Source organism: Acromyrmex echinatior, chromosome 6, assembly GCF_024713525.1.
Source record: "Acromyrmex echinatior isolate Ae372 chromosome 6, ASM2471352v2, whole genome shotgun sequence".
Taxonomy (NCBI): Eukaryota; Metazoa; Arthropoda; class Insecta; order Hymenoptera; family Formicidae; genus Acromyrmex; species Acromyrmex echinatior.
The window spans coordinates 7,718,021-7,736,670 of NC_141857.1; the positions used below are offsets into that span (position 1 = coordinate 7,718,021).

At 30.0% G+C, this 18,650-nt stretch overlaps 1 protein-coding gene across 1 annotated transcript; it reads right to left on the bottom strand.

Moving 5' to 3' along the window:
• Positions 1–6,166: 6,166 nt before the first annotated feature.
• On the bottom strand, positions 6,167–12,062 carry LOC105144264 (uncharacterized). Its single transcript, XM_011053065.2, has 10 exons — positions 10,729–12,062; positions 9,430–9,483; positions 9,132–9,353; positions 8,874–8,942; positions 8,724–8,789; positions 8,539–8,661; positions 7,665–7,724; positions 7,478–7,546; positions 6,817–7,041; positions 6,167–6,564 (listed from the first exon to the last, which is right to left on the bottom strand). Exons 1-10 carry the CDS (start codon positions 12,043–12,045, stop codon positions 6,250–6,252), a joined length of 2,520 nt encoding a protein of 839 aa, XP_011051367.1. The 5' UTR covers positions 12,046–12,062; the 3' UTR covers positions 6,167–6,249.
• Positions 12,063–18,650: the final 6,588 nt, after the last annotated feature.

The following is an 18,650-nucleotide window of genomic DNA, read 5'->3' on the forward strand; positions in this document are numbered from 1 at the left end:
AAGAGAATCGTTTTAACCGTGACAGCTGACACTATACCGAGTTAATTTCATATGGCAAAATTGCGCCACTGCAATTACACGCGCGCAGACTCACATTCGTATCTCGGGGCGACCCGGAATGCCCTATTGCAACGAAGTGCATCTATTGAACTGTGTTTGTTCCAGTTCGCTGTTTCGCAAACGCGGCTGTCCGTAACCTGTCGCGTCGGATCGTTTCAAGCGACGTGACGAGATTTCTTATCGATTGCCCCGAAGGTGTCGCTCGTCAAGTACCTATCATTATCAATCGCGAACGATTAATAAATAGAAATCATCGGGCAAAGATACAGATCGATTTTTTGTTAAGAAATATTAATTAAGGATTTTCATTCGAGAAAGTGCCAAAGGTGATTGCATGTATAGATATATAAATTAAACGTGGATTATCACGCTGATATAAACATAATACTTCTGCTGCCGTCATTAGGTATTCTAGTAAACCATTTCTGATTATTAATTATTATTAATGAATACACGGGACGATATCGGGATCGTGTTTTTTTTCTTTTTTTTTACAATCCTGACATTCTAGAGCACGGTGATTTATTTGAGAAACTCTTAGGAAAGATCGAATGCTCTTGGAAGCTCCGCGGCATCAGAATAAAGATTTCTGTGTAATCTAGATTTACCCCAGATAGACAATCACATAAGCAATAAATTAAATTAATGTGATATTACAAATTGCAAGCGTAAATATCATGCTCAATCGTAATGAACAGAATATTTAGAATAATGACGCTATTCAGCATCTATTTTTTGTAATACAATATATATTTAATGCAAGTTAAAATATACCGATATTCTTGCTACTTAATTGAGCGTTGAATACTCAGCGTATAATCGCTTAATTTAACGTTTCTCCAGAGCGGTAAATTGTGTTCTAGTTACTGCGAATTATTCAGCAACGTATGTCTACCAGCACAAAAGCAACATCAGGTTTTTATGGTCGATAGCCACTAGCATTAATCAAGCTTAGCTGTTGATCACACATCGTGTCAATGACTTCCAATGACGAGAATGAAAGTGGTTCCCATTTTGATTTTATATGTGAAACGCATGATGTAAGCTCAATCTTAACTCGATAGAAATATGACCTAATTCTATTGACTGACGTTTACGCCTAATTATTTGCACTTGCGAAAAGGAAATTGTATCGAAATAGAAACCACATGCAATTTCTTTTGATTTATTATATGATTGATTACACAATTAAAAATTGAAATAAAAACAAACAATTTAAATAAATATTTAAAATGATTAAAATAATTAAAAAATATATATGTATATTTGTATAGAAAACAGATTTTTTATAATATTAAATGTCAAAGTTTTTATTTAAATAAAAACTTTATTGAAGTAATTGATGAAACGAAATCTATTAAGTATTGCGTAATGTAAATGAGCGCTGTATGCTATTTGGAATGTCTGCCATGTTTTAAAAAGCATCGAGGGTCAACTAACGATCTCGAGTCTACGAAAAGTTTCACTTTCTTTGGCGATAGAAAGTGGCTATGGCCTTCGGCGCTATCTTGCAATCCACAGCTGACTGCTGAACTTTACATATTTAATATATTTTTGCAAACTAATAGAATACTAGAAAATTATTTTATATCCTTACTTATGTTTTTTTTTATCATTTTAAATTTCTTTTTTGCTTCTTTTTTTAAAATTATTTTGTTATTTATATGCAAAAAGCAAAGTAGTAAAGACTTTATTCGAACAAAGCGGATCTTGCTGTTTCATTATTTTACAATTTCCAGTTTGTACTTCGATTATTATAATTCGTACGCGTTGATATTTAATTCATTGCTACATTGATTTTTCCTAAAAGCTGCTGCTTCATCGTAAGCTGAGTTCATGATTTTTATGATCATTTGTCAATGTTACAATATTACTATAGCGAAGAAGCATGTCAGCCTTGAGCTCTTTGGCACTGCCGGAAGAAAATGATCTTCCGTATAATTCTGGAAGGATTCATAGGTCAGATAAAGTGAAACGTGCTTTCACTTGAAGCAGCAATCGAGAGAATTAATGTGACACGATCTTTCGGCAAAACGAAAGCTTAATAAAATGAAAGACAATACTAGATTTCTCTTTTTCTAGAATCGATTTTTTTCACTCGTTGATTGTGACGTGCTTGTAAAACATGTCTCAAGTTCGAGAGTGGCTTAACTTTTTTTATTTATACATTAAAAAATATATTAAATTTTAATAAATATTTATTTAAATATAGTTTTAAGTAAATACTTGTTAAATGAAAATGTATTTTTTTATTCAATTGAGAATCATTAATTTGATTTAACCATCAATTTGTTATTGAGTAAATATTTATTTAATGTAAATCTTTACTTATTAGTAATATTTAAAGAAGTGAGAGAAAGATGCATTAAGATTTAATAAATTTTTCTCAGTGCATTATTAGATTATGCAATTAAAACAAAATATATTTTGATAATGAAAGTCTCTACAAGATTATAATATGTACATATACATCAATGAAAGAAAAAAATTATTTAAATATAAAATAAATAACGAAGACTTATTTTATTAAAAGAATTATTAAACAGCTAACGAACTACCTCGAGTATTCGCATTTTCCTGTTTACGTCTTCCAAATATATGTTAATGATATACGTAATATTCAGGAAACGAAAAGGCTGATTAAGAATTTTCACTTCCTTTGATATAACGGCTTCAGTCGGATCTTGCGTTTTATAATTTACATGCAATCATTATTGAAGTGAAATCGTCAGATGCGGACGCATCGATTAACAGAATCTGTGATTTTATTGCACATGATGCAAGTATAATTCTATACAGACCAAAAGAAATGTTGCGAAACTTCTGTTGGAAGCGTGTCGACTTTAAGAACCCTGATCTGAAGGTTGATTTGAAGGACAAAGGCCGAATTTTTTGAACGTGATGAGCAAAAAATTTTAGTATCACACACAAAGACCACCGGCTATTTCGAAAAAGTCAAGTGTCGATTTGTTACTAGTGGCAAGCAATTAAAACGTTATTTATGCAATGTTACGAGCACAGGTTCGCATCTTGACTGCATTATATGCTATATACTATTAGTAAATTTCACGAACCATTAAAGCAGCTATTATGCGTCGCGCGTGCATGATGTCAAACGATATTTCCTCATATATACGACTCGTTAAAGAGATGTAAAGTAGAATGATAGAGAAAACAAGTTGGACAAATGGGAGCATAGAATATCGAGTTTTGCGCGAATTACGTAAACTTATCCATCCATAATAACACCAGGGAGACGTTTGACCTGTCAGTTATATTTTAAAGATGATAAAGACAGAGCTAGGAAACGACAAAAAGAAAGAGTAGACAATTTTAGAGAAACCGTGCTCTAATGTCGTAAAACGCCTCGTTGAAAGTGTCTCGAGTTATGCAAATTATTAGTTTCTCGATGAGGCTTTTTATGAGAACGAATAAATTCTGAAGACCGATGCTTTCGTGAAACTAGTCTCCTGTGCAATGTGGAGTTCGAATCGCTTACAGGGGTCATTAAATTATTGTCTCGGTTATGATTAATAGCCATGTCAATAATGTGAAAGAAATGCAAATACAAACTATGAACATTGCTTCCTAATAAAAATAAATTGTTAATAACATCGCTTAGAGATAATCACGTAATCTTGCCTGTAATCTTGCTACATCTGCACTTATCGTTTCATACAAGTTTAGTCTAATTTTTTCTCCATTAGCTGTACGTTGCTTAATCAAGTATTATAAGGAGTCAAATATTGTAGAAAAAAGTTATCGATACATAGGTTTCCTAAATAGACATTTCCTTATTTCTCGGAAACTGTTGCATTCTATTAATAATAATAGAAAAACATGATTTATTTAAATGGTTAAAGAAATAAAAACTCATAATTTATATATATTTATGGCTCTATAAAATCAGTAAAAAAACGAATTCTACAAATGCGAACAAAATTCTTACAATTTTCTTTTGTGACGTTTATATAATAGTGGTTATATTATTCATAATATTACAGCGTTTTATGTTTGTAGTTTCCTAAATCAATTTTATTTATATATTTTTTCTCTTATTTTACTCTATAATATAGTTATAACTATAAAATCGGGATTCAAACTGACGTATCTGTCTGTAAGACCATGAGCTAATTTAATCTTTATAGTGTTGTGTTATAGTGTCAAATAGCCCTATCGGAGCTGGAATTGTGTATTTGTGACAAAACTCTAAAAAAATAAAACTGTTTGCAATGTAACATGTTTGCATCTTGCAGAACAGCATAAAGTATGCATATAAATGAACAAAAAAGGTTTTATATCAAAGTGAAAAAATTCCAGAAAATCTTATATATCTTTACTTAATCACTTGTAGGTATTTTACAGATGATCCCTATGAAAGAAAAAGAATAAGAATGTGAGACATTACTGTCTATTGTTCTTTTGGGGCTAATTTTGTCTGACGCTCATTTTTACTTTATATACGAAAAAGTTAATTGTTGCAAAATTGTAAACAGTATTACAAAAACTACTATGTTATCCAATGATAGAAGATACTTTTTAGTTTTATTTATATTTTTAAAATTTTATTTTTAGTTTTTGATCAAGAAATATTGTTCAAAAACAAAGTGGTATGTCGGTACCGACGACTTTTCTGTATACACGGGTTCCACCTAATTTTTAAACTTACTTCCTTCCTCCCCTCCTAATTCATTTGAGTAAGTAACATGATACAATATTTAAATATTCGCGAGAAATTTGCATCAAAAGTTTTTCATATATCTTTTCTTTGTCCACAAAATGTGCGATTAATTAACGTTAATACTCGTTTTATCAGTGTAAAATTTAATACTAACCGATTCAACTTATTCTTCATCTTTTTCTAATCCTTAGAACTAAAAAGAGATAAAAAATAAGTTGGACAGAGATTAATTAAGCTAAGAGATTTACATTGATGAATATGAGTATAAGTAAATAATTAGGCAACGCATGTAGTAGAAAAATTATTATTTTAAAAATTATATTATTATTTTAAAAATTATATTATTATTTTAATGCAAACTTTAATGCCTGCAACCATGCTAATAATATTAATTCATTAATTAAAAATTCTAAAACTTTCAATACAAATTTTTCGCGGCTGCTCAAATACGTCATACCTTGAATTAGTGGGGATAAGTATTAAAATCAAATATTACATCATATCTATGAATTAGTGGGGGTAAGTATAAAAATATATTTAAATATATTTAAAGTTACTAAGTTAGACAAAATTTGTGTGTATTACTATATTACTTAACCCTTCCTTTGTTAGCCCTGCATGATATCATAAAATTTAGATATGTAGAAAAAGAAATTGCGTTTAAGATTGCGAGGTGCTCCTTCTTGTTTCTTTCTTTCAGATATCCAGCTCTTGTACATAGGATTCAGACATGTGTAGATATGCCGGATATGCGATACCAGATCTAGATAAGTGTCGCTCGTATACGTAAGCAATAAGTTTTTTAAGTGCTCTTTTATATGCCTTTACAGATACCTTGAACATGTTCCGAATGAAATAAATACAGGATCTCTTTCCGCATAAAGCAGCTATTTCTTCCTCGATGAATATAAAATATTACGATTACATCGTTGCAGTATTTTCTAATTGAATGCATTTCAAATTAAGTTAAAACGAAATCAAATTCAAAACTTTTGTATTGATAATAATTATTAATAAAAGTTGGATAAAATAATTGTAAAAAATTTTGATTAATTATAACTTATAATCGATGTTCTCACAATATTCTATCAAAAATACAAGCGACGATTTATTCATGCTTCTTGCATGGAATTACTTACAGTTTATCCATAAGATTGTTTACAGAAAACAACAATTCAAATAAAACAAAAATGAAAGTTTGAACGATGATGTTACACCTGTCCTTGCGCGGTTATCCCGTAATTATTACATAAAAGATAGTATACCCACATAATTTCAATTGTAATGACTTTGTTATTGCAAAATGACTACTAGGATTTATCAGAGAGGTCATAAACCGATTCTATGACCGTGACATCAGCGTTGAACAAAGCCTTTCCAAAGAGACTGTATAAGAAAAATTAAGGAATAATATTAACAATATTTACAGTTATATCAAAATACTGTCCATCACGGAAGTAATCCTTTAAGAATCAATAAAATAATAAATTCCAGGCAAAATGTGTAATTTAAATTTTCTTTATTGGCTGCCGCAAAACTTGTCTTCGCGCGAATGACACGTAAGGAGAGTTCGTAGATGGAGGTATAGCGTAAGAAGGTCTGGACGATGGAGGCGGTGAATAAGGCGGATTTGTGGGTGGACCATACGTGGGTTTTTCCGGTTCCTCTGACGACTTTGAAGAACTGGCTGACAGACCAGCGCTAGAGCTCGACGATGTGCCGGACAGATTTGCGCTGGAAGTCGCCGATGTAGCCGACAATTTCAAGAAAGCGCCGAGGACTTCCTTCAGCGGCCCAGTTAGATCGCTACCACTCGGAGCTTCCTGCAAAGCGGATTAAAAAATCTCAAATATCTGAGAGAAAAATTACAGAAATGCTATTTTTTTACACAAGCACAATAAAAATAAAATAGAAAACACTGTTTTTAATTTCAATTCAAAATTTTTTCGCAGTTATTCAACGAGAGTGCAAATTAGATTTATAATTATCTTAAATCCAAAATATTGTGCGCGTATATATATATATATATATATATATATATATATATATATATAGGTAAGAGGAAAATTGCTTACGGGTTTGCCGTAAGAATTATAACCGCCATAAGTTGTGGACGCGTGAGACGTGTCTCTGTTACCACTGTAACTATTCTGACCATACCCAGCGTTACCATATTGACCATATTGATTGCCATAACTTTTGTGACTTTTGGAACCTGTGCTAGCACCAGCGAGCACGCCTGTCACAATCGAGCTTACTAGAGATTTCACATCCGATTCACTTGCCGAAGCGGCGCTTTCCTGAAATTTAAAAATAATACAACAGCATTAATCTAGTTTTGTAAAATAGAATAAAAAATCAAAAAAAGAGATTAATCGAGGTTACTTTAATTATTTTACTCTTCTTAAGCTTTATCAAATTTTTGTGTAATTATTACCATTATTTCTTTTATGTATATTATCTATATTTATTGTTAACTTATTCGATACTTTCATTTCTAAATATAATCTCTAATTTGCAAACTTATTATAATTAGTTTCTAGCTTTTAGTTTTTTACATAAATCTAAAAATTAATTTCAAGACAATATTATTGTTGATATTTCGTTTGTTTCTACGGCGTCATACGTTATATTCACATACTTTTTAATTAATGCACAATGATAAAGTTATTAATATTATTATCATTAATAAAAATTGTTAAATAATTATATATAGGATAGTTTCATGATGCGTACTTTACTTAGCTTAGCGGTAATACCGGCGATAAGACCCGACAACACTGATTGCCCATATGGACCTTGTGGCTAAAATCAATAAATAGATAATACAAAGCATTAAGGTGATAACAAAACATTAATACAAAATTGCAATTGCAATATATGTATGTATAAATATACGTATATAGAAATTAAAAAGACTTACCTTGCTTAAAGGTTCACCTGATGCTGCAAATACGGACGCCGATCCCTGTACGCCTTCGGGCTAAAAATCAAGTGAATATTAAAAAAAGTTATGTATTAATAGTATTAGTCTAATTGAAAATAAATTTGTTAATTTATAGCAATATTAAAGAAACAAATAACTTTTTATTAAAACAAGAGCATGACGTATTTGTTTTATTAATATATTGTTATTGAATTAACAAAATTATTTCCAATTAAACTGCTGTTAATCCTGTTAATACAACGTCATTTCTTTCCGTATTCTATTCGCTTATATGCTTTTATATTCGCATAATAATCATACAATTCTTTCTGTTCATGCTCTACATATCTACAGTTAGAAAATTTATGTTAAATTTAATACATTTCACGTGTTCTAAATTTTTTTTCACTATCCACTTGAATTTTTATGCTAATTTAACGCAAGATAAATATGGAAGAAAATAACACAAACGTTATGTAAATGATAACACAAAACATATAACACTTCGACACAAGTCGAAAACAAATTGTGTGGAATTTTTTCAATAAAATTAACATTTATATGTTAAATTAACACGTTAATTTATATTTATTTTTTATTCGTTTACTCACAATTTATGTTTTAAAACTATATTATTTTTATGCAATTTGTTCATATAAATCATAAATTGTATTAGTTTAAAACTAAGAAATGTTAAATATCAATTCAACACAAAATATTTAAATATAACTAAATATTTAAATAATAAAAAATCACATTATATTAAATTAACACTTACATGTTAAAAATTAAAAGAAAATTTTAAAGATCAGTTTTAATACAAATACAGAATGTTTTTTACTGTATATAATTTTATAAGTAAAATTCTTACGCCACTACTGCTACGACTCAGCGGACCGATCAGGGGGCCTGAAAGAGGTCCGCTCAACGGCGCTATCAACTGTATAATAGGTCCTAAAATAGCTCCAGAATCGCTGCCTTGTCCTTCTGGGCCCTGAAGAGATTGTTTTGACGTTTAATGTATAGATTTTAGAAAGCATTATTCGACAAATTTACCTCACTGAGCTTTTGGGAGAGTGGCAGTAGGACTGCTGGAATATCAACTCCGCCCTCCTCCTCTGGCTAGAAGACAAAGCATATTTTATCATTATATAATTAAATCTCTAAGAATAATTTAAAAAGAACAGAAAAGTATTTTAATCTTACATCAGAGAGTCCTTCGAGAAGAGGAATTGCTCCTTGAAGCACCTCTGCTATATCAACATCCGACTCCGGCTAAAAATAATCATTGTTTTTTTTTATACTAATTTTCTTTTTATACTAATTTAATCTTTAATATGGTATTGATACCATAAAATATTGTACAATCAGAATATAGAACACGAATATGGAACATGAATATAAAAAAGTTATAAATGTTTTAACCGTATAATTATCAATGTGTACAAGTTTGTGTTTTCTTACGTCACTAAGGTCTTCGAGAATTGGCGCAGCTAATGGTAATATTTCAATCAGAGCTTGTATAGATCCACCCTCTTCTTCTTCATCTTCTTCCTGTGCTTCTGTTTGCGGCCCATCGTCATCATCATCGTCGTTTTTAATATCGTCGTTCTCGTTGTCACCATTTCCATTATCGCCATTTCCATTAGCGCCGTTCCCATTATCGTCATTTTCATCATCATCCTCCTGTGTAACATTTAACATTATAATATTTATAGAATGTGTGTTTTTTGTAATAAATAAACATTTATGAATTGCATACGCTCAATTGCTGCGCTTGAAACGTTTCATTGCGTCTCCCACGATTAGGCGGCGTCTAAAATAAACAATTACATTTAATTATACGTTTTGAGGCTTCCATAAGTATTTCCTTCATGGAAGTTATGCAGTTTATTACAGGTTTCCATGTCTTAATACATCGTTAAATGCCAACGTTTCGTGAACATTGCAATTTACTTCATCGGGGCGAGAAGTTACTTGATATTTTATAATATCAAGTTGTTTTTCGCACAGTGAAATCAGATTCCACATGAATTGAACTACAATGTTCACAAAACATTTAATAATGTGATATAAGATACGAAGATAACTTGTAAACCGCGTAACTTCTTTAAATTACATTTAATTAATTAGCAACGTTCTTCGCAAATAAATAAATTTTATTACATCAGTTATTTTGTAAGCGTGCGACAGGTGAGATAAATGTAATTATTCATAATACTGTTGTTATTATATTACAAAAAGTCACAATCATTAATTTAGCGCGCGAATATTGCGTTCTTATTGACACACAATCAAGGCCATTCCATCCATTTCGTCACTAAATCTATTTAATTATAAGATAGATTGAACAAGAAAGAATTCATCGCTGGCCCTCATTTGTGTAATAGGTCATAATGGATTACCAATGTGACACTTTTGCATATTTATGAGTTAGAATGTGTCCTTGTAGGTTGAAAATATTGCGGCCAATGAAATTGATTATAAATTTCAAATTTCACAACTTTTATTTACGTCGTTATTATCGTCGTTCTCTTCTTTATTTATATCGTTTTAATATTGAGTGTATTTACAGTAATTTTAAATTTTACAATTATTTTTACAATTATTATTTTATTTCTGTATATTATTTCTATTTTTTCCGCGTAAAACTATAAAAACAATTATTTAAATTTATACATGTTAATTTAAAATATAAAAAAAATTTTAAATATAAGAGAAGTATAAATAATAAAATTAAAAGTATTATCTTAAAATTAAAATTAAAATCGCAATAAAATAAAAATAAAATAAGAATATTTTAAGAATTGTTTATAGTTTGTCTCTTAAATAAAGGTAAAGACAAATTTTTTTTCTTTCAAGAATTGTCTGAATTGTATATTATTTCGATCTCAGTTTTTTATAATAGTTTTTCTTTTAAAATACAATAAATTTATTTTACACGCATCTTTTATGTCGTAATATTCGTCTAATAAATGTATAAATTATTTAAATTAATATTTAAATTAAATTATTATTTTATGTGCATTCAAAATTATATTACTTGCGATTATCTACTCACCTCCTCGAAGGCTACTTGTATCTTCTGTGTATTTGTTCCTTTCAAGATAGAGAGTACAGGCTTTGCGACATTAATCTCAGTGCTATTTTTCGGCAGTTTCCGCAGAATACCCAACATTCTCAGCAAATCCCCAAGTATTGCCGACTGTCGCTTTATGGACGATTTCTGCTTATTCGTACTTTTCATTTTCTTTTGGTTTTGCTTTTTTTGCTCATTTATATTCTGCTGTTTCTGTTCTTCTTTCTGTTTCCCCTTTTTGACTTTTCCTTCTGTTTTTGTTTCACTCGTTTCTGTGACGAAATCATTGAAGACGACGTTTACTCGTTCGGAATTGTTCGCAAACGTATAATCATTTTCGAAGTATGGCAGAAATTCGTTCGGAAAATCTCTAATCGCAGTATAATCTTTCGGTTGCATCTTCGAAATCATTGTAGCTGTCGGAAGTTCTTTAGCGATTGTAATTACTGCTTGGAATGGAAAAGTCAACAGAGGTACATCTATATTATGCGACAAATTCAATCCAGTTAATTCATTATTCACAGTCGGTAGTGTCTGCTGTAACTCATTATTGTGGATGTGAAGATTTAAGGAATTCCTCATAGTCTGAAGTTTCGCCGGCTCTTCGAAATCAGAAATGTTCTTATTGATAGCGTTCTGATATGATTGAGCGATATTGATTGGCGGTAATGGAAGATACGTGTTGGCGGGTGTCTGTAAGAAAGCATCAAAATTCCCGAAGGTATCAATTTCACTTTGCTGAAAAGGATTGCCGATATTGAAGTCCATGTATTGTCCAAAATCAGTTGGCCCATTGATATTCGAAGTAGAAAGACTAGACGGATCCTGTGAACTGGACGATGTCGGTTGCATCGCTCCTATGGGCAAAGGATAAGCGACCACTTTGTCATCCGGTCTTTGGAGAGGAGGCTCTTTAAGCCTTCGTGCCGGATAGTTCACGCCCTGTCGTTTCTCATTCAGAGATGCCTTCTTCATTATCTCCTTTGATTTCGAACCCAAATTGCTCGTAAAGGGGAGTCGTGTCTCAACTGACGGTGAGTTCTTGAAGATAGACGGTAAATTTATCTTCGACGCCATCAAACTCATTACGTACTTAGACCAAGCTACTAAATCTTCTTTTGAGGTGATTTTAAGAGGTAGCTGGATCTCCAAAATTTTTGGGGAAGCCGAAAAACCTTGTTCATTTTGGAACGGCGAGTTTCTTTGAGATTTCAAAGGCGCCGAGGATGCAAGGTTAAATATTATCAAAATCAGAATGCAGTTCGAACGAGATAGTATCCTCGATAACATGAGGAACATCTTGAAAATCAATATTTCTTTTCAAAAGTTGTTATTTTGTTCGAAAGATTTTAAAGCCTTAAATACAATTGGCAGATGATTGTGATATCATGATTTTCAATAAAAATTAACGTCACATTTTCTTTCTTATATTTCTTGCATTCTTGACAAATTTTATCGATTCGCCCAACAAACTTGATAATACAAACTTTGAATAACACGAATAAATTAATAAAAAAATAAATAAAGAAGAAATTTTTTGTCGGAATTAATCCTGGTTATTCTTCTTTTGCATTATTTGAGCACCTCGATGTGCTCGAGGTAATGTTGAGGAACTCACAGCAAAAAGACAGCTATAATCGAGGATGTTTAACAGTTAAATACAATTGAATTAAGTTATGTAATTTCAATATAATGGTGCACTTTTATACTCTCGATCTCACACTTCACTCACTATCACGAGCAGGATACTTATTATTAAATAATAACTTACATGTCAGATTAACTAATATAAATTATTTATTCGATTTTACTGAAAAAAAACTAGACGCGCGTCATTCTTGAGAGAAAAAACTCATAGGACACGAGAATCGTACTTGAGGAACTGGACAGTTGAATAGGAAAATGGTTGCTTTATAGGCTGGGCCTAATCAGAGGTCTGTTTTTTCCCTGGTCGCGGAAGCATGCACTTTTTCCATGCACCATCGGGATATCGGCTATGCTAATCATAGTACGTCGTATCGGGGGCGGTCACGCTTACTTCCGTCATTGCGTTTCTACCGACGAGATCTTCCTCTCTCCAACATTTGAATAATTACGCGCACTAGCGGGCGAGTATGTAATGCGAAACGTATGTGATGACAGGCCAGAGTGACTTTCGTAAGGGATACGAAGTGCCTAATCTTGTAAGAACGCGTGGCAATTTTGTAACGTTGTAAATGGCGAAATTACTTATTTAGAGTAGATGGGCATTACGTTAGATGACAACGTAGATGACGAGTGACCGCACATTGGACGTTGATTACTGCGTGATTAAGTGATTGCGCGTTGAAACGAGTTTATGAGTTCACCGTTTATGCATCCTTTTCTTCCGGGTGCAGCAACCTCAATATCAAATGTTATTTCATAATACTTAGCTTCATTAAACCAATTGTTAAACTAGACATAACTTCAGACTAGTCATTTACTAATTTGTATCGTTAGCAATTGTATTATGCACTGAGAGAAAAGCTTCTGGTATTTGTGGCTTTAACTGCAGGATAAAATAATTATAATTAAAAGCTCCATCTTTATAGTTATTACTGCTATAACAATAATTATAATTATAGTTCTATGTATTCTTTAGTATATTAAAACAATAAAAATAATAATTATTATTATTACTACATTATAGCAGTAATAACAATAAAAATAGAGTTACTAACCAGTATTTTTTTTACATGTATTATAATAATCACAAATATCAAATTTGTCTTAACTTATTAATCTTATTAATTTTATTAATCTTAACTTAAAGCCTCGAGTTTAAATCTTACTAGCAATTAATTTTTTTCTATAAGATATAATGTTTCATACATGATAAAAATAATTAATATAAAAAATTAATTATTTTTATTTCAAATTTTTATTACGGATTACTGACCAAATTTTTAAATAATTTGATAAAAATAAAACAAATATTTAAAGCATCATGAACTAGAGCATAATAAAATCTAATGAACTGTCGCTACTACGTTCAATATCAAAATATCTCGGAAACAGTTAACAGTCTACGTTCAAATAGGAGTATAATTATATTCAGGGAAATACGCTCTATAATACTGTCAAGTTTTGCGGAAATCAGTGAAGAACACTTTCATTGTCAGTGTGTGTTGTAATAAGAATTTGTTAAAGAAGTTTTCTTATATAAATATAGCAATTTTTAATATAGAATAACTTAATTTTTGAAGAAAAATTTAATCTTAAGATCCATGTTTGTTTTTGATTTTGTGGGATAAATTGCCTCAATTCTTCTTTACCTCTTTATGAAACAGAATCAATAAAACTGTAAAATATAATACTAAACCGTAAAATATAATTATATAAACTGTAAAATAAAACTGTAAAACATATATTCAGAAGTATATCTTGATCACACTGAATGTATATCTTGATCACTGAATATAATCTTGGGTTCTAAGTACAGTAACAATAAGAACCGTCTCAATAATAGTATCCCATTTTTTATAAGCACAAAGCAAGGACGCGTTTACACCCGCTCACGCTAATGACGACTCTCACAACCAAGTCAAGTTGAAAGCTAATGGTAAAGTTGAATGGCTAACTGGAGTATGCAAGGTAGAAAGTCAGTAAAAACCCAAAAATTATAGATTCTACTTTATCAACTCTCTTTAAACAATTTACGTTATACACTTAATTAAGATTTCATAACAATTGCTGTTGAATCATTATTTACATATCAGTCTTAACATATTTTATTTAAATTTTGATTCAAGGATGTTTTATACAGATTGTAATTCATCTAAATGATAAATTGTTGTCTATAAATATAAAAATCAACATAACAAGTACTCACATAAAAATAAAACATTCAGAAAATGTCACAACTGAATTTATAAATATTTTCATTAAAAAATTAAGTTATTTAAGCAATAAATGAATAAAATATTTAAAAGTCACGATACCTTGAGTTATAGAAATTATTTGCGAAATCTGGAGACACATAATCTCGGCGCTAAGCATACGGTATGCAATAAAAAAATAAGTATAAAATTTCAATTCGAGATATTTCTTTAGCAATGAAAAGGTTGTCCAGTTACATTCAGTAACCTTTCACTTTTTCGAAGAAGAAAGGTTTATATAAAGCTTCCAAGTATTACAATCTGTAATTAGATCACAATTGTACTCGACGCTTAAAGAAAGTACACAAAGAGATCCAGTGTTTGGGATAAACACAATTGTAAAGATTATAATACATATATATATTACATGTCTATAATATTAAGAAAATAGTATGCATAATCATGCCTTAAATTCTTTTTTTTAAAGAAATGGATATATTTCATTAAAATAAAAAACGGTATGAAATATATAATATGTTTTATTGAATTGATTTATTATAATACAGAAATAATCATAATTAAAAAATGTCCATTTTCTGATAGACTTAGAATAATAAATTTATTTAAACAATCAAGCCTTCAAACTCTTGCAGCACATAGAATCTTGATGCTGCTTTACTAAATCAACTCTGAGAACCTTATTAGATAGTTGAGGACAAACCTTTTTGTTTTAATTAAAAGACTTGTTCTAAATAAAATTATTGAAATATATATCAAATTTCTAAAGATTAATTTAATGAAAGCAGTATCAATAGGTATACTAATTGAAGTTTCGCCTTTCACCTGATCGTTTAAAGAAATTTGTGAAAGCAAAAGTAAACATTTCTAAGTTATAATTATTTTTATTTTATAATTATATATATGTGGGCAATTCAATAAAATGAGTATACATTTTATACTTCTTATTTTAATTATAAAAAATAAATTTCTTAGGAAACTTAATTTATAACACGATTATGTATATGTTCATTACATGTAGATTTAATTTTAATTTTTAAAAAAATTATTATTTTATTCTTAGGAGATTGCATTAATTATGAGCGAGTTATGAAATTTGTATGTTTTTAGCAAAACATTTCTTAGCAATATTTAAGTATGAACTAATAGCAGAACTCGAAGTTGTTCAATCGAGCGCAATAAAATCAACGCGAAAAAAAGAATGAAATACACAAGACCAATGAACTTTCCATTGCACAAATGCACGTTCAGTGTGCACTATGCTGTCGAACGATTCGCAATATTGTGTTCGCAATGTGTTCTTCCGCTCAGTTCTGATAAAACTGCAACAATTTTTGCAACTTTAAAAAAGAGAAACAAAGATCTCTGAATACAATTGTGCAAATAGTTAAAAAGAAATTATAAGAATAGTTAGAATATGAAATATGAATAAAACATATGTATTAAAAAATTGTAAATTAGTGAAGATGACTTCATAATCGCCTTCTAGTAAAATATAATAAATTATATAATTTTTCAATTAAGAAGTATACAAATAATTTATTAACTAAATTTATTAATTTAAAGTTTAATTTATTAACTTAAAGTTCAGATTTAACTTATCTACTAATAATTCACTACTAATAAGTGACTACAATAGTAAAATAATTTTATAATTTTATTTTGTTTTGTGTGTTCACTTTTTTTTAAAGCATTAATGTTTACGTAAATCAACATTGACATTGATGCTTAAAAAAAAATGGGGCATGAAACGAAAAGACTATTTTTAAGCGCTACATTTTGCTTCTATTGTCATTTATTAGTAACGAACTATTGATAAATAAATTAAGAAAAAATGAACTTATTAGAGAAAGATAAAAGTAAATCATCATACTCGGAAAGGAAGTGAGATTAGTAATGATGAAATAAAAACTGGTTTCTCTAAAGTCTACGTAAACTTATCATTGCTATAGAGTTTTCGCCAATCACCATCTACCTTTCATTCTCTATTAATCGCTGCGACTAGCATGATCTATTCAGTCTAAACTGCAAGCAGACTGTTCTTAACTTCTAACCAATGTGCATCGGCTGCCTCTTCAAAGAACTCCACCTTGTTGTCACCTAAAACATTGTTTAAAATAAGTAAAAAGTCCTCAAATTTGCCAACAAATCTAACAGCGATTTAATTTAATTAAACGTTTTGTCATAGAGATCAGAAAGGTTTGTGTAACACCTGGATAAAGTAAATGGCTTTTCTTTTAGCGTAACATTTTACGGATGTGAGGGAACCAAATAAAAAGAGAAAATGTTGCGTACGTTAAGTATGATAAAATTTATTAGATCACAATTAAAATTTAAATTAGTATTGATGTAGATAAAGGTGTCTCCGTCTGGTGAACATTCACCAAAGCCTTAGCACTAATCGAAGTCTGTATTTCACGGTTGTCTTAATAAGGTACGTAGCTGTCGGTAAAATCGTCGGCATCATCCAATGATTTTGAGTTCATCGATGCATTTCAATCTTGAAAAAGACCGGTCGTTTTTCGCCATACATGATAAAATATTTGTTTAATTATGCAACTCAATCAGCAGGATGTCTAAAATCGAATAATGCAATTTTAAGACATCTTTCAGAGTTCTTTATGAAATATATTAAAGCTGTTTCTCATTTCAATAATTTAGTCGATATAAATCAATATTTTAACGTATCTTATGTATCTATTCTTTGAAAATAATTTATATTTTGACACATCGATCATAATTAGCAGCTACGCTTAAACAGCCTGACAGAGATGTTCTCTCAAATATGGAATTGAAGAGACTCTTAAGCTACTCTTTTGGACCTATTTAAATTAATTTTTTTGTAATTTTATAATTTTTGGATCTTCATTATGATATCAATGAGATGGCTTGAACGGAACCGAAACATCCAATTCTCTCGATGTATGTAATGTCTTGAACAATACATTTATTAATTATTTTGCACGCTTAACTGCGTTCGATTATTGCTCTCAATTGTCAGTTAGTCAATGTATTTTTATCTCTTTTTTTTTTGTTTTTTTTTTAAATTTTTAGAAATATTCTAAAGTTGTTGATATCTTAATGTTAAAGTTGTTATGCGTCGGTTTTAGACATTCTGCTCATTGGAAATAAAATAATAATTTTATTCATTAAGAAGCTATGATTAAAAACTATTTATTTCACAATTGCAAATCTTGAATCAAGTGCTTCCTCGAAATAAAATTCGTCGATTTATGTTAATTAAATACATTGTAAATTATCTTACTATTCAACTACAAAAGTTAAAGTATTAAGCTTTAATACACTTTTTAAATATTGCTCTGCAATCATTTTTTGCGAAGATAACTTTAAATTTGATCCTTTTAGTGCTGATTTTAAATGATCTTTTAATTTCGTTGAATAAAATATGATGATAATAATTAAGGATTTATTATATGTTAATAAAATCAGCACAAAATCTACACATCTAAAAAAAAAATGAAAATTTTAAAAAATATAGAGACGAAAGGAATATTTATTTATTGCGACTTTAGCGATAAGTCAATACATAATTGACATGTAACATGTAAAAATAGGAATATATTTGCGTGTATGTGTACATATATACGTGAGGTTAATGTAAATTATATTACTGCATCATATATTTAAATAACATACATATTTTTGTTGTTTGTCATATATGTCTCGATGACGTCAAATCTTAAGTAAAATCAATTTAATATTTTCAAGCATCCTGTTACTATTCTAAGCATAACCGCTGCATGTTGAAGCAGCGATTAAAGTTAAGTGAGCTGACAAAATAGCATAGATCAATAATATTAATTTCTATAACTTTGCTATAAATCTGTATAATCACGCAGACTCATTACTCATTTCAGCAATAACGATTCTTGCAGAAATACAGGTGAAAAACGCAAAGCTCAATGACCGCTCTTTTCACCCTTTCGTAAATGCGGCTGTAATCGATTTGAAGGATCGAACGAACGGCAAGAACGTCGAAACATCCGTTCGAGAGAGAAACCTTTGCACCGCTGTGCCAATCAATGA

Bases quoted from the DNA above. Each gene is read 5' to 3' on its own strand.
- LOC105144264 (XM_011053065.2), bottom strand. From the start codon at position 12,045: ATGTTCCTCATGTTATCGAGGATACTATCTCGTTCGAACTGCATTCTG. The intron at 8,943-9,131 runs GTAAGAAAACAC...GATTATTTTTAG, and splicing joins TTCTCGAAGACCTTAGTGAC to CCGGAGTCGGATGTTGATAT. The intron at 7,042-7,477 runs GTACGCATCATG...TTTAAATTTCAG, and splicing joins TTACCGCTAAGCTAAGTAAA to GAAAGCGCCGCTTCGGCAAG.